This window comes from Fukomys damarensis, unplaced genomic scaffold (assembly GCF_012274545.1).
Source record: "Fukomys damarensis isolate Sample0158 unplaced genomic scaffold, DMR_v1.0_HiC HiC_scaffold_32, whole genome shotgun sequence".
NCBI lineage: Eukaryota > Metazoa > Chordata > Mammalia > Rodentia > Bathyergidae > Fukomys > Fukomys damarensis.
The window spans coordinates 9,785,148-9,799,190 of NW_022900944.1; the positions used below are offsets into that span (position 1 = coordinate 9,785,148).

General features: G+C 37.6%; 1 protein-coding gene across 7 annotated transcripts in view; it reads right to left on the minus strand.

Moving 5' to 3' along the window:
- The window catches only part of Nup93 (nucleoporin 93), a 114,194-nt gene that overhangs the window by 38,500 nt on the left and 61,651 nt on the right, over positions 1-14,043 (minus strand). For 6 of the 7 annotated variants that reach the window (XM_010638940.3, XM_033757858.1, XM_033757860.1 and 3 more), the window contains 2 exons: positions 9,021-9,083; positions 1,839-1,967 (listed from right to left, as the gene is read on the minus strand). In XM_010638940.3, the coding sequence (XP_010637242.1) occupies positions 1,839-1,958 (120 nt within the window). In that variant the 5' untranslated portion in view covers positions 1,959-1,967; positions 9,021-9,083. The remainder of the gene's footprint in view (positions 1-1,838; positions 1,968-9,020; positions 9,084-14,043) is intronic. The other variant, XM_033757856.1, reaches the window with a different exon arrangement.

The following is a 14,043-nucleotide window of genomic DNA, read 5'->3' on the forward strand; positions in this document are numbered from 1 at the left end:
CTCCAGTTAGTACAAAGTTAGCCAGAGCCAAATTAGTTGTTTAGAAAATATTTATTGAGCATCTACTGTGTTCCACACTCTTGTAGGTACTGGATATATAGTAATAAACCACACAAAAATTCTTACATTTATAGAGCTTCTAGTCTACTGCAAAAAACAGGCTCTATATAATAAAAAACTGCAGTAGCCCACCTGGGCTACATAATAAGTTCAAAACCAGCTTGAACTACACAGTGAGACCCTGTCTCAAAAATCCAAAAACCCAATAAAAATATGTGTACATATAATAAAACACACACTACTGCACATAGGAGAAGTGCTAAAAGGACTTGGGCTCAATCCCAAGCACACACAAAAAGTAAAATAAATAAATGAATGAATGAGTGAATGAATGTGTAAAATATCAAGGACTCAGGAGGCCTCACTCAGGTGGTACTGGGTCAGCACTGGAAGGACTGGAAATCAGGAGATAACTGTAGATCATTTAGGAAGAACATTCTAAGGGGTTGCCAGCTTGTTCAGAGAACCTATAAAAAGCCTGTGAAGCTGGAATAAGAACAATGGAAAAGCCAGGCATGGTGGCACGCTCTAATAATCCTGGATACTTTGGAGGTTGAAGCAGGTGAATGCCAGGCTCTAGTCTAGCCTGAGCAACATAATGAGACCTTATCTTAAGATCGTTAAAAAAATAATAATAATAAAAAAATAAGATCTGAGAATGTAGTTCAATGATATAGCACTTGGCTGTCATGTGTAAAGCCCTGTATTCAATCCCCAGTACCCCCCCCACCAAACAAACAAAGATTTGGGGGTCAGTAATATACGGTTAAACAGCAATGAGCCTAGGTCATTTAGAGACTTATGTGTCATGGTCTAGAGCTTGGTTTTGCTCCAACTGAGACTGGCATCAATGGAAGGCTCTGAATAGTGCAGTGACAGAAATCTAAACTTTCTTTTAAAAGTACCACTCTAGCTGCTGTGTTGAGAATGTAGCAGTACACAAGGGCAAAAGCAGGGAAACCAGTGTGGTTGGCAGCTTGTAAAATAGCACCAATAATCCCCATCTCCTGGTAGTCAAGAGTTCGTATAATTCTCTCCCCTTGATTACAGACTAGATTTAGGGATTCACAACCAGCTGGGAAGTTAGTTCAACAATCCAAGCAACAAGCAATAATGGCCTAGATCCAGGTGTTAACTATGGATGTGGTGAGGAGTGGTGGATTGTGGGTATATTTTAAAGGTAGGGTCAACATTTGCCACCATGCGAGAGAGACTATAAGAAGGGCAGAGAGAACAGAAATGAATCTGAGGTTTTTTTATCTGAATAAGTGAAAAACTGGAATTGCTATTTATAAAGATGGGAACCTCTGTGAGAAAAGAGGGTAGATTGAGCAGGAGTTGCTATCATGACTCAATTCTGGACATATGTAGCTTGAAATGCCTATGAGATGTCCAAGGGAACTACGTAAATAAGTGTGGGGTTCAGAGTTTGATTTAAATTTGAGAATCTTCAGGATGTAGATAGTGTTTGAAGCACAAGTTTAAAATCAATGGGGCACCGAGTAAGACAGAAAAGAGGTCAAAGACCGAGCCCAAGGAAAGTCAAACATGCAGAGGTCAGAAAGTCTGAGGAAAACTCAGCACAGGAAGCTAAAGAGAATAGCCAGGAACACTGGAAGGAAATACAGGCAAATGCGGCACCGTGAATTCAAGCTGAGTGAAGAAAGTGTTTCACGGGGACATAGTGATCAACTGGGCCAGAATGTTACTAGCCAAGAAGATAAGCATTCTTTGATTTCACATTTTTATTTCCGTTTTATCTCTTGCAAGTAAACTACCTCAATTTCTTGAGTAAAGTCAAGGGCATCTTCTCCTGACGCTAGCAGTGTGTGCAGAATCCGCTGTTTCACTTGCTCCCACTCGACCAGCATTGACTCTCGATGATATTCCTCAGCCATGCCAAAGGTCTGCAGGGGGAGCAAAGAGCCATGATCCACAGGAAAACTCAAGAATGTGATTTTCGTGAAAGCCTAAAACAAATGCAAAGCACCCCTCCCAACATACCACTTCTCTATAAGTAAAACAACAGTAATCTTTTTCTTGTGGGGGGTATTGGGGAACAAACTCAAGACGCTGAACTTGCAAAGCAGGTGCAGTGCCACTGAGCTAAGTCCCCTGCCCAGCAGCAATCTATTTTTATTTATTTATTTTTTGGTATTGGTGATCGAACTCAGGACCTTGTGCTTTCGAGGAAGGTAGTGGAATCACTGAGCAAAATTCCCGGCAGTAATTTATTTTTAAAATGATCCTTTAAAGAATTTACTGACAACTGGTAGCAACATACCTACTATTTCATTGATTCTAACACATTTAAGGACTTTTTAATTGTGGTAAAATACACACAAAAATTATCATTTTATTTTAAAAAATATTTTATTTTAATTTTTAATGTAAGTAGATACTAAAGAAAATATAAAAGCTGTTCTATGAGAAAATAATTTCTCATAACAAAAATTATTAGAAAATAACAATGGCAAATACACTATGTATCATGATCTTAAAAGAATATATTTTCATTTTTTTTTTTTTTTTAAAGATTGTAATACCACCATTCATTGGAGAAGGGGAAAAAAAGAAAAACTAATGTGACAGGAAAGGGGATAGACAGCTTATTACCAGTAACATTCTTTCTCTTTTAAATCAGTAAAAGGAAAACAATATTATATGAGACAGATTCACAAGATAAGTAGTACTCAAGAAATATTTTCATTTGTTAATCTCTCAACTCGTTTCCTAATAATACTGTATCTTTTTTGCATAAAACATTTTATTATTAACAAAGTATCTCACACTTGGTATTATTCTGAACAATTTCTTCCTATTTCACAATATCTGCTATTCTTTTTGGTCCTTATTTATTTATACTTTTAGTTTCTCACACCAAAGACAATGTGATATTTATTTCAATTAATTTACTTAAAAGTATGGTTTCAAGGTACAACCATTTACCTAAAAATGTCTTGTTTATTCTTCTTTATGGCTGAATAGTACTCCATTATACCATACCCTTTTAATCCACTCATCAGTTGATGGGCAATTGGGTTAGCTATTACAAACGTGCACTCACATATCACTGTGGTATGATGCTTTTAATTCTTTTGGGAAGATACCCAGCAGGGGTATAGCTGGGTCAAATGGGACTTCAAATCCTAGTTCTTTGAGGAATCTCCACACTAATTTCCACAGGGGTTGTACCAATCTACACTCCCGCCAACAGTAGAGAAGGGTTCCTTTTTCCCCACAGCCCACCAGCATTTGTTGTTGATTTCTTGATAATAGCCATTCTTTGTGGAGATAGATTCTTAGCATTGCTTTAACTGGCATCTCTTGAATGACCAGTGATGCTGAATTATCTTTTCATGTATTTACTTGCCATTTCTACTGCTTCATCTGAGAAGAGGGTGTTCATCTCAGATGCCTATTTTTGGACTGGGTCTTTAAATTTGAGTGGACTGATTTTTTTTTTTCAATCCTTTATATGTTCTACATACTAGTACTTTGAGGAATCACAGGCTGAACGTTTTTCCCATTCTATAGGTTGTCTTTTCACTCTGTTGGTGATTTCTTTTGCTGTGCAAAAGCTTTTCAATAAGATGAGGTCTCGGTTGTTGATTCTTTGTAGTATTTCTCGTGCAGTCTAGTTTTTGTTTTTATGGTTATTTTTTGGTACCAGGGATCAAACTCAGGATCTTGTGTTTGTGAGTCAGGCAGCAGCACCACTGAGCTAAATCCCTAGCCCTGGTCTGGGTTTTGTTCATGAAGTCTTTGACTATCCTGTGTCCTTAAGCATTCTATCTATTCTCTCTTCCAGCAGATTTAGGGTTTCTGTTTTAATATTTAGATATTTGACCCATTTTTAGTTTAGTGCATGGTGAGATACATGGATCTAATTTTAATCTTCAGCATGTAGAAAGCCGGTTTTTCCAGCACCATTTATTAAAGAGGTCATCATTCTTCTCGTGCACACATTTTACCCCTCTGTCAAAGAAGGTGGCTGGGGGTGTTTGGGATCTTTTCTGCATCTTCTAATCTGTTCCACTGATCTTTCAGGTCAGTTTTTTGTCAGTACCATGCTGATGTTATCCTAAAAGCTCTGTAGTATAATTTCAAGTCAGGGACTGTGATGCCTCCTGCCTTAGCTTTGTTGCCCATAACTGTTTTTGCTATTCTAGGTCTTCTGATTCCAAATGAATTTTAGCAATGATTTCACTAGTTCTATGAGGTTTGCTAATGGAATTTTGATTGGGATTGCGTTAAATCTGTATAACAGTTTTGGGAGTATGGCCATTTTCACTATGTTGGTTCTTCCTACCCACAAGCAATGGATATCTTTCCATTCTGAGATAGCCTCTTCAATCTCCTTTTTCAGAGTACTGTAATTTTCAATGTGAAGATCTTTTACTTCCTTTGTGAGATTGATTCCTAAGTATCTCATTTAAAATTGTCATTTTAAAATGTACAATTCAGTAACATTAAGTAGGTTCGTTCTTTTGGGTAGTCCTCTAAACTACCACTCATCTCCAGAACTTTTTTCATCTTGCAAAATTGAAACTGTACCCATTACACTACAACTCTCCATTTTTCTCTCTCTTCCCAGCCCTGGCAATCACCATTCTACGTCCTGTCCCTGAATTTGACTACTCATCTTTGTAAATGTAATCATACAGTTTTGTCTTTTTGTGACTAGTTTATTCATTCAGCATAATGTCCTCAAGATTCATACATATTGTAACATGTCAGGTTCAACTTCCTTTTGTAAATAATGCTGCTATGAACAGGGGTGCACAAATTTCTCTTCAAGTCCCTGCTTTAACTCTTCTGGCTATACACTTAGAGGCAGTATTGGGATCGTGTGGCAATCCCATTTTTAATTTTTTGAGGAATCTATGTGTTGTATCCATTAGAGGTATACCAGTTTATAGTCTTACCAGCAGTGCACAAATGTTCTAATTTATCTACATCCTCACTAATACTTAGTATTTTGTGTTTTTCCCTCCTTATAAGAATCTGTGGTTTTGATTTGCATGAGTATCTCTCCATGTGCTTACTAAGACAAACATCTTTTTTAAAACTGTTGAAATTAGGCTATATTTTAGAATTGATTGCATGTCCTAGGATTATTTTTTTCCTTGGAGTACATAAAATAATTATGAATTATAAGATCAGTAGTATCTTAGGATTTAACAAGCATCTAAGATAAAAGATTTCATGATTTTTTAAATTTTAATTTTAATTTTTTAAGAAACACTAATATTTTCATAGCAGGAGGCAAACTGGTAAAAGAAAGATAGCCTTCTGGGAGTAAGCTGCTTCTTTTCAAAGTCAATGCAAAGTCTAGCAGATTTTGCTGTCTACTGGTGACAGTGCTGGTAGCTGCCAAAACAAAGGCACTCAGAACAAAAAGACAAAGGAGAAAGGGAAGGACTTAGGGTGGAACAGCAGGAAGGGAAGGAAAAAGAAAGGGAGAAAGGAGAGAAGGACTAATGCAGACAAAACCCTTGCAGAAGGAATTTAAAACAACCCATGGAGACACTATGAGTCATGAAAATTCTCAGCCCATTATTCTTCAATGGGCAGACCAGGTTTTCTATCAGCTTAACCTCACTTTTCAAAAACCCATTTCATTTTCTGATCAGATCGGCATCTAATTAGGCAGAACCAAGAAAGTACTGTATTGGGAATGTCTGCTATATTTTTGGCAATGCAGATAATTTATACTGACAATACCCGAGCTTTGAGGAACTGTTAGAAAAGTCAAATATACTTTTTCTACAAATGGGATGCTTGTATTTTGATTAATATTTACTAAAATGTGAAAAGGGGACACCAGACACACAAAGGCACACACGAGGTGATTAGGAAGAAGGCTCTTGCAGTACTCTTTTCTTTTTTCTTTTTTGGTACAGGGGATCGAACTCAGGACCCTGCACTTGCGAGGCAGGTGGCAGAACCACTGAGGTAAATTCCCAGCTTTTGCAGTACCCTTTTCTAATATGTACTCTAAAGACACCAGAGAAATGACCCTCAATAGCTTTTTTTGGGGGGGTACCGGGGATCGAACTCAGGTCCTTGCGCTTGCAAGGCAGGTGGCAGAACCGCTGAGCTAAATCCCCAGCCCAACCTTCCCTAGCTTTAAAAACAGTCTTCCACCTGGTTTTATTCTTTTTACTGAAAATTAAGTAGAATACATCATTCTAATCAGTGAGTATGAGTTGAAAAACACTCAGCAAAATCTCTGCATCTTTTCAGACATGAACTTAAACGTGAAAGCTAAGTGTTTTGAGGATCAGACAGAGAAGCGGGCAGGGGTAATTTCCCTAAAAGTTATCCAGAAAGAGCACATAACTGAACCACAAGGTACTCTAAAACTCTTCTTCAAGCTCTTCAACTTGGGACAATGGAAGGCCATGAGCAAAGAGGACCCAGGTAAATAGAAATGAGATAGAGGAAGGGGCATTTAATACAGCTTTCTGAGCGAGGCAATAAGAAGTAAGGCGCAGATGAAGCTGTGGACACTACAAAATGTCACAAGAGTTTTTCTTAAGGACAAGACCAGTGGCTAACAAAGAATGGCAGAAAAACTGTGGGTGAAGCTGGTGGGGGCAGACTTTCAGCATCAGGCAAGAGTCAGAATGACAACAGGGAGAATTAACTACCTCATTTATTAGGCTGCCAACCTTGTGCCCAGAACTCCTCCCTAGTACTTTAGAGCACTAAGCATTGAAAAATGGATGCTTCCTGGGATGAAGTTCTCAGATATATACCGAAGTACACCAGGCCACTCGTCAAGAAACAAACCCACAACATAATTGAACAGCATTGTGATTCCATTCATCATTAGTGTGAGATGCTTCAAATAAAAATAAATGAACCAACACCAAAATTCTCTTCCCTTGGCCACACTACCCCATCAAGCTTATCTCAGTTATATTAGAGATAATGGAACATCTAATTTATGGGCTAAACAGGGATTATCAGTCACCTCTCTGGCCAATTCCTGTCTATTCCATTTATACTCATGTCTGAACGACTAGATTAGGTGTAAAGAATGTTAACAAAAGGAGCTCATGAGAGAGAATCAAAAGAGCTCCTCAACCAAGAACTAAGAGGGGAGTGAGGTTCTGAGGTGAAGTAAGAGACAGAGACCAGTAGGGACAAGAAGGAAAGAAATCCAAGGGAAGACAAAAGGGGTAAAAAGAAAGGGTTGTGTTAAAAAGGAATGCCAAACAAACCACAGAAAATGACAAAGTAGTAAAGAAATTATTATAAATTAAATCTCAATTTTTCAAGTTACTGCACATGTGGAAAATATTTCCCTTTGAAGGCAAGAAGAGAACTGGGCAACTGAATTAAGAACAGGTGGGGAGCACTCAGAATCCATTTTTATAAAAGGAAGAGGGCAATATGCTTTGACTTCATATCCATTTATTATTGAGCTGTTGCTGCCTTTTAGAAACACTGCATATGTTCTGATAATGTTGTTCTGTTTTTGCTGGGATGCACCAAACAGGAAAAGATAGGACACATTTGTGGTTTTGTAGCTTGTTTTCTTGGCAATTCAGCAGGACATTGGCAAGTTATTCACACATGAAATTGCCACAAAAACGCCAGGAAGCTGCTGATTTTCCAATCATTTTATGAAAATAATTCTTGTTCAGCAGCAGTCTCCTGTTGTCCAGACAGGTCAGAGGTCTCCCTCTAGGAGGGCTCCTGACATCAGAACACCTCCCTCACAAACACATATGCACACATTTTGCACTGTGGTATGTCACCTAAATGTTTTGGCTGGCTGCACATTTAGTCTCAGTATGGCACAATGTTCAGAGACTGCCAATTCCAGAAACACATTCTGCAGGGTAATGGATTAATAAGGCTTGGTGGTATTCAATCCTAATTTAATTTCATTGGTCCTTTACAGCAGGAGAATCAATGTTGGTGAGTAACTCCACAGTGTGGAAAAAAAAAATCCCTTTTTTAATATTTTCCAATCTGTATCAAGTAAGTTTTTCTATTTCTAGGACTAAATACTATTGCCAACAATCAAATTAACGAAATTTTAGGGAATTTTATTCTGACAATTAAACATATCACTCATTTAAATAATGCCCTGGGAAACATTTTCTTGTAATCTAGAGCTGCCAGGCCCCTCGGCAGCCCTGTCTCACCTCAGTCCTGTTGAGATACTTTCACCCTCACAGAATATATTAATAAAGCACACTGCAAAGCAGCATTTTCCACTTTATTATTTTTTAAGCCACACAAATAATACATACATATATTTCACGTGCTATCAAAGTCAAATAAATAAACAGCAAAGGACAGCTCTCCCTTTGCCTGCCGTCCTTCAGCAGAAGCCGTCTACTACGAACTGGCATGTACCTTCTCGGGGAAGAAGCTCCCTCAGAGCCAACCTCACTCACCCCTTCTCCTCCCTCCCCAGACTCCTGTGGCCTGAAAACCTCATACTCTGTAATGGGATATTTTGGAAAGGTTTTGATCTTTGTCAGAAACAAACAGAGATAACTCACACATTAGTAAAATAAGTGATCATGGAGTATCTTATTGGAATGCTTTTGAAAAATACTGCCAACATACACTGACTGCTCTGGCTGGCTTATTTACCATAATTCTGAGCAACAAGTTATTTCATTTTTAAGATCTTGGAGGAAATGTTAAGATCAAAGTGGCACAGTTGCGTGTTAAAAAGAAAGAAGGGAGAAATTATCAATGATCACAACTGCTCTTCTGAACTACTGATTAATTTAATAATGTCCAGTATCTCGGATACTTTTCAGTCACTAAAAGGTATGACAGTGTTCTCAAAAAACAGGTCCTATGGAACTCCTTCTGAACTACTCACTACACAGGAGAGCTGTGTCTGACAGACCCCCACTTTGAGGGGGTACACACCTGGTATACACTGCGGCCCTATGACTTTATACTACTGTGATTTTTCTTACCCTCTTCCGAGACTCTTCAATGGCAGACAGCAGAGCATTGTCCTTCTCATTCTTCAGGAAGCCCTACGAAAAGCCAGAAATGATACAACTTAGGTTAAAATTAATCTTTATACACAACCATAAGTATACTGTAGGACAAAAGAACCATAAAGATATCTGCTATCCTGTCCACTTTCACCCCACAAAATGCTATCAACTTGAAAACATCAAACATGTTTCCTAGTTTCTTTCATTCTGGGAACACATAATGATAGTTAGAAGGCAACATTCCCATGAGACTGAAGTAGTCCTATGCCCTGTAAACACATAGAAAATGAGCAGACTGGCCTTCAGAATTCCTAAACAGCTGATAATAGAGACATGGCCTTCTTTGTCTATGTAGCCAGTTACAATTTCAGTGACTGTTCAGGGACTGTTGCTTCAATTTCTTCCTAATGTTGCGGGAACCATCACTGCCCATTTGTCTTCTTGCTTTTCACTTCCTTGCCAATGGCTGAGAAATCCTAAGAAGCATTTATCTATACACTTCTTTTAGGGTTTTGCCATGTAGGCATCCTATCCTATGATTACATCCATAGCTTCTTTAATATTGGTGAGGTGAAGAAGAGAGTATACAAGTCTAATTTAACACGCACTGGATATAAATGCCTAAAAAATAAAAAAAATGTAACTACACAATACTACAATGGCCAAGAGGACGTTATGAAATACGAGTTTCAAATTCCAGTGCCTCCATTAATTAATGGCAGGACTTTAACAAGTCACTCAAATTTTCTAAACTCCAATTTGTTCCTGCCTAATAATGAGATAATGTAAACAAGTTCTTAGCTCAATGATCAATATACACAGTTCTGTTATTAGAACCGGTTAGGTCTAGATCTATTGGTGACATTGAAGAAAGAAATGCACAGGGTGCCTTTCCTGTTGCCATCTTTGTCCTCATTTGCCTGAGCTGACGTCTGTTAGGAAAGGGGACAGGACACTATCACAACGGCCACAGCTGCAGGCAGGCAGAGGGACAAAAAAGTAAATGGTCTTCTAGGCCAACATTTTCACACACAAAAGAGAAGCTTCTTTTCCACATTTTGGGATATAGGGGCCAAATAGGAGCAAGGAAATTGACCCATCAGCTGAGATCAAAGACTTCAGCTGCAACACAAATACAAGTTACCTTACATATCAGATCCACTTGTGAGGAAAGGTACACATGTGTCAAGTACATTATTGGTATATTCATACATGTCTGAAATAACCTATTTATTCAGAATCATTATTTTATTTTTTGTAAACAAAACAAAACAGGAACTTTTGGGAAATATAATACAAAGTAGAATTAAGCAAAAGTTTTTAGAAAATAAACTAAAACACATTTGACAACTTTCTTGTATTTGAAACTCATAGTTAGTTTTTGATTACTTACATTTTAGTCTACTCTTTCAAACAGTCCTAGATATAAGGTTACTGGATCTTTTTTAAAAAATGGAGGTGGGGCCGACAGAAAATATAATTTAAATAGAACATCATTACTCTTCATAGATTCCCTGGGTCTTTATGTATTGGCCCATGTTTCTCCTATACCTGCTTTATCCTACCCCAAAATTGGACAGTGGCCAACATCCAGAAAACAGTCCTCTCATGAAGACTACTGCAGGGCAGTTCTCAGAATAGAACATGAAGATTGCTTCAAGTATCTGTATTAATAATGTCTACAGGACGAAATTTCAAGAAATGGTTAAGAACTTTTTAAAAAGGAAGGAAAAAAAGTCATTATTGCTTCAGGGCAGATTACTCTTGGGAGGAAGTAAGGACAGGTAGGTTACTCTTGTCTTAATACCGAAACTCACAGATGCTCAGGTCCCTAATATAAAATGGGAGTGTTTGCATATAACCTCTCCATATGTCAATCTCTAGATTACTTGTAATAACTAATACAATGTAAATACCATGCAACTAGTTGTCATGCTGCATTATTTAGGCAGTGTATTTAGTACAGATGCAATTTTTTCCTCCAATATTTTTGTGCATTTGGCTGAATCCACACATGTGTCAACTGTACATAAATTCCACATTTTTATTTCCATTTTGTTATTCCTTTCTGGAATGTTAAAGTAGGATTACAAATCATATTCTTTAAAAATAACATACCTGTGACCTATGAAGAATCTTTAAAATGATGGTATATAGAGTAGTGCTGGGATCTGTGTGCCACCTGGTGGTGGTTAGCTTGTTACAGAATATAAAAGGAGTGATCAAAATATATGGTGAAGGTTTAAATTTTAAAAATAAACTTATGCCGGGTGTGGTGGTGCACACCTGTAATCCCAGCACTTAGGAGGCTGAGGCAGGAGGATCGCTGTAAGTTCAAGACCAGCCTGGGCTACAAAGTGAGTTCCAGAGCAGTCTGAACTACGTAGTGAGACCCTGTCACAAAAAAACCAAAATAAATAAACTTATTACAATAAAAGACATATTGCCATTAGTCCCCCTCAGTTTGAACACACTTATCCCATTGTTCTTGACACTTCCTGAAGCAGTTCTGGAAGCCCTTTTTTGTGTCTTTATGAGGTATAACAGAAAAATATGGCGAATGCTACTACTGAGTAACATCCAATGGAAAGGTAGGCTCATAAAAAATTATAGTATGTCCTCATTTACCTTATCAAATCTGGCACAATGTAACTTCTGATGCTTCCCAAAAGTTAAAAATTACAATGAAAGGTCAGCAGTTTGAAATAATTCAGAACAGAGGCAGCTAAACAAAACAACTAAAGACACCTCAAGAAAAGACACCCTCATACACCTCAAGGAAAAATTACTGCTGGCTGGAATTAAAGAGTTAAAACAAAAACAAAAACAAAAACAAAAAAAACGGCCGGGCATGGTGGCGCACGCCTGTAATCTCAGCACTTGGGAGGCTGAGACAGGAGGATTGCTGTGAGTTCGAGACCATCCTGGGCTACATAAAAGTGAGTTCCAGGTCAGTCTCAACTACATAATGGACCCGGTCTCAAAAAAAAAAAAAAAAAAAAAAAAAAAAAAAAAAAAAATGCCTCAGTTATCTGTGAGGCACCTCTCATGCTCTCAACCTAGAGATGTATTTTTATGCCTCACCTGAAAATGAGTCTCAGGAGCAATGGGCTAGGGTGTGAGCAGTGAACTAGCTCCCTGCCTCTGTGAAGTCCCCTTAGCATACAAAAGCCTGACAGCTCAATTCCCACTGAGACATACCAGCTTCTGAGACTATGGGCCTCAGAGATCCCCATTACTGGTATCCCCTCATCTTCTCATAAGTGTTTTTTAATTGTCTTTAGTCCCTGACTGAACCCCCCCCCCCGTTCTACAGTTGGCCCACACAATAAAGAACATCTTACCTACGCTTGCCAGGTAAGATGACTACACCCAATTTCCCCAATCTCTCTATACTGCTCCTTACTGCCAGAGTCTTGAAACAGACTTCTCTTCTAACCTGCTGCTTGAATACGTTTGGGTTTCCCTTTCTCTAACACAAGATAGCTCCACTCAGGAAGCAATTAAGAACTGGACACTTCTCTAGGCAATTCAAAGACATGACTGCTAATCATTTAACAAGATGAAAGTACAGACAGGATCATCCTACTCCCCCTTCCCCGTTTTGCAGATAAAAAAAAAGATTTTAATGCTTAACTAATTTGATGAAGGATTCTGGATCAGGAAGAATTCAGATATAATTCTGACTCTCCATACCAACTATTTGAAGAACTGCAAACCTGGAAGTGGTTAAATAAAATAAATCTTTCCTCCTCTAAAAGGATAAAGATCTGGAGAAGGGCAGAATATCTTTAAATTTGTTTTCTTGACTAGGCAGCAATTCTCCTTTACAAAGATGAAATAGGAGCTTGGAGAATAATTCTTATGGTAGTACAGACTGAGTATCCTTTGTTTGAAATTCTTAGGACAAGAAGTGTTTTTGGTTTTGTTTTCTTTTTTCAGACTTTGGAATGTTTATATAAACATGATGAGACATCTTAGGGGTAGTAAACACATCTAAACATGAAATTCATATGTTTCACATATACCTTATACACACAACATGATGGTAATTTCATTTTCAGTATGCCTATGTTTTGACTGCAACCTATCACATAAAGTCGGGCATGTCATTTTCCGCTTGGGGCATCATGTCAGAGCTCACAAAGTTTCACATTTTGAGGCAGCTTAAATTTTAGAATTTTGGGTTTAAGGATGATGTACTAATAATAGCTAATACTTACATGGCAATTACTCTGTGCCAAGCTTAAGTGTGTTACATCTGGTTGTAGTCTTCTCTTTTAACTCAAGGATAAACTCTCAACACTGTTTAACTTAGATTATACTTTGTAACTTCAATAAAGTTCAACCGTTAAGCAAGCTGTATGATATGGTTTCTAGAAATTTTACCAGTTCTAAAATGCTCTGGGGTTCTACATTAAAATGACTTAAAAAAGAATAAAATTAGTTTGAATTATCCTAACTTAAAAAAAAAATAAAATGACTTAGTTCATAGGCAGCACAGCTGACTTAGAAACCAAAATTTCTGGCCCTTTTTATCCTCTTCCACTCTACCATGCTTTCTCTCATCAAAGCACACCAAGGTAGAAAAATGGGCATTTCATGCTTGTATTTTTATTTCTTTACAACCCGCCCACACACACATCATGAGGGATGAGACAACAAATGTCAAGGTTCTGGCATTCCATTAGAGCAGTGGTTTTCAAACTATGAGTCAGAATCCATAACTGAGTCATGAGACCAAACTGCATTTTTAAAATAAAACAAAAATGCAACACTGATACATGGTATAGGTTAAGTACTGTTTTATGAAACATTTGTTTCAAATATATATATATATATTTATGGGTGGGTGTATGGAGTGGATCATAATGTTAACATTTCTTACTATGGGTCACAGTCCAGAAAGATTGAAATCACTGCTCCAGAGGTCAATTCTGTATCGTTCCAAAAAAAAAAAAAAAATTTTTTTTTTTTTTTTTTTTTTTTTTGTTTT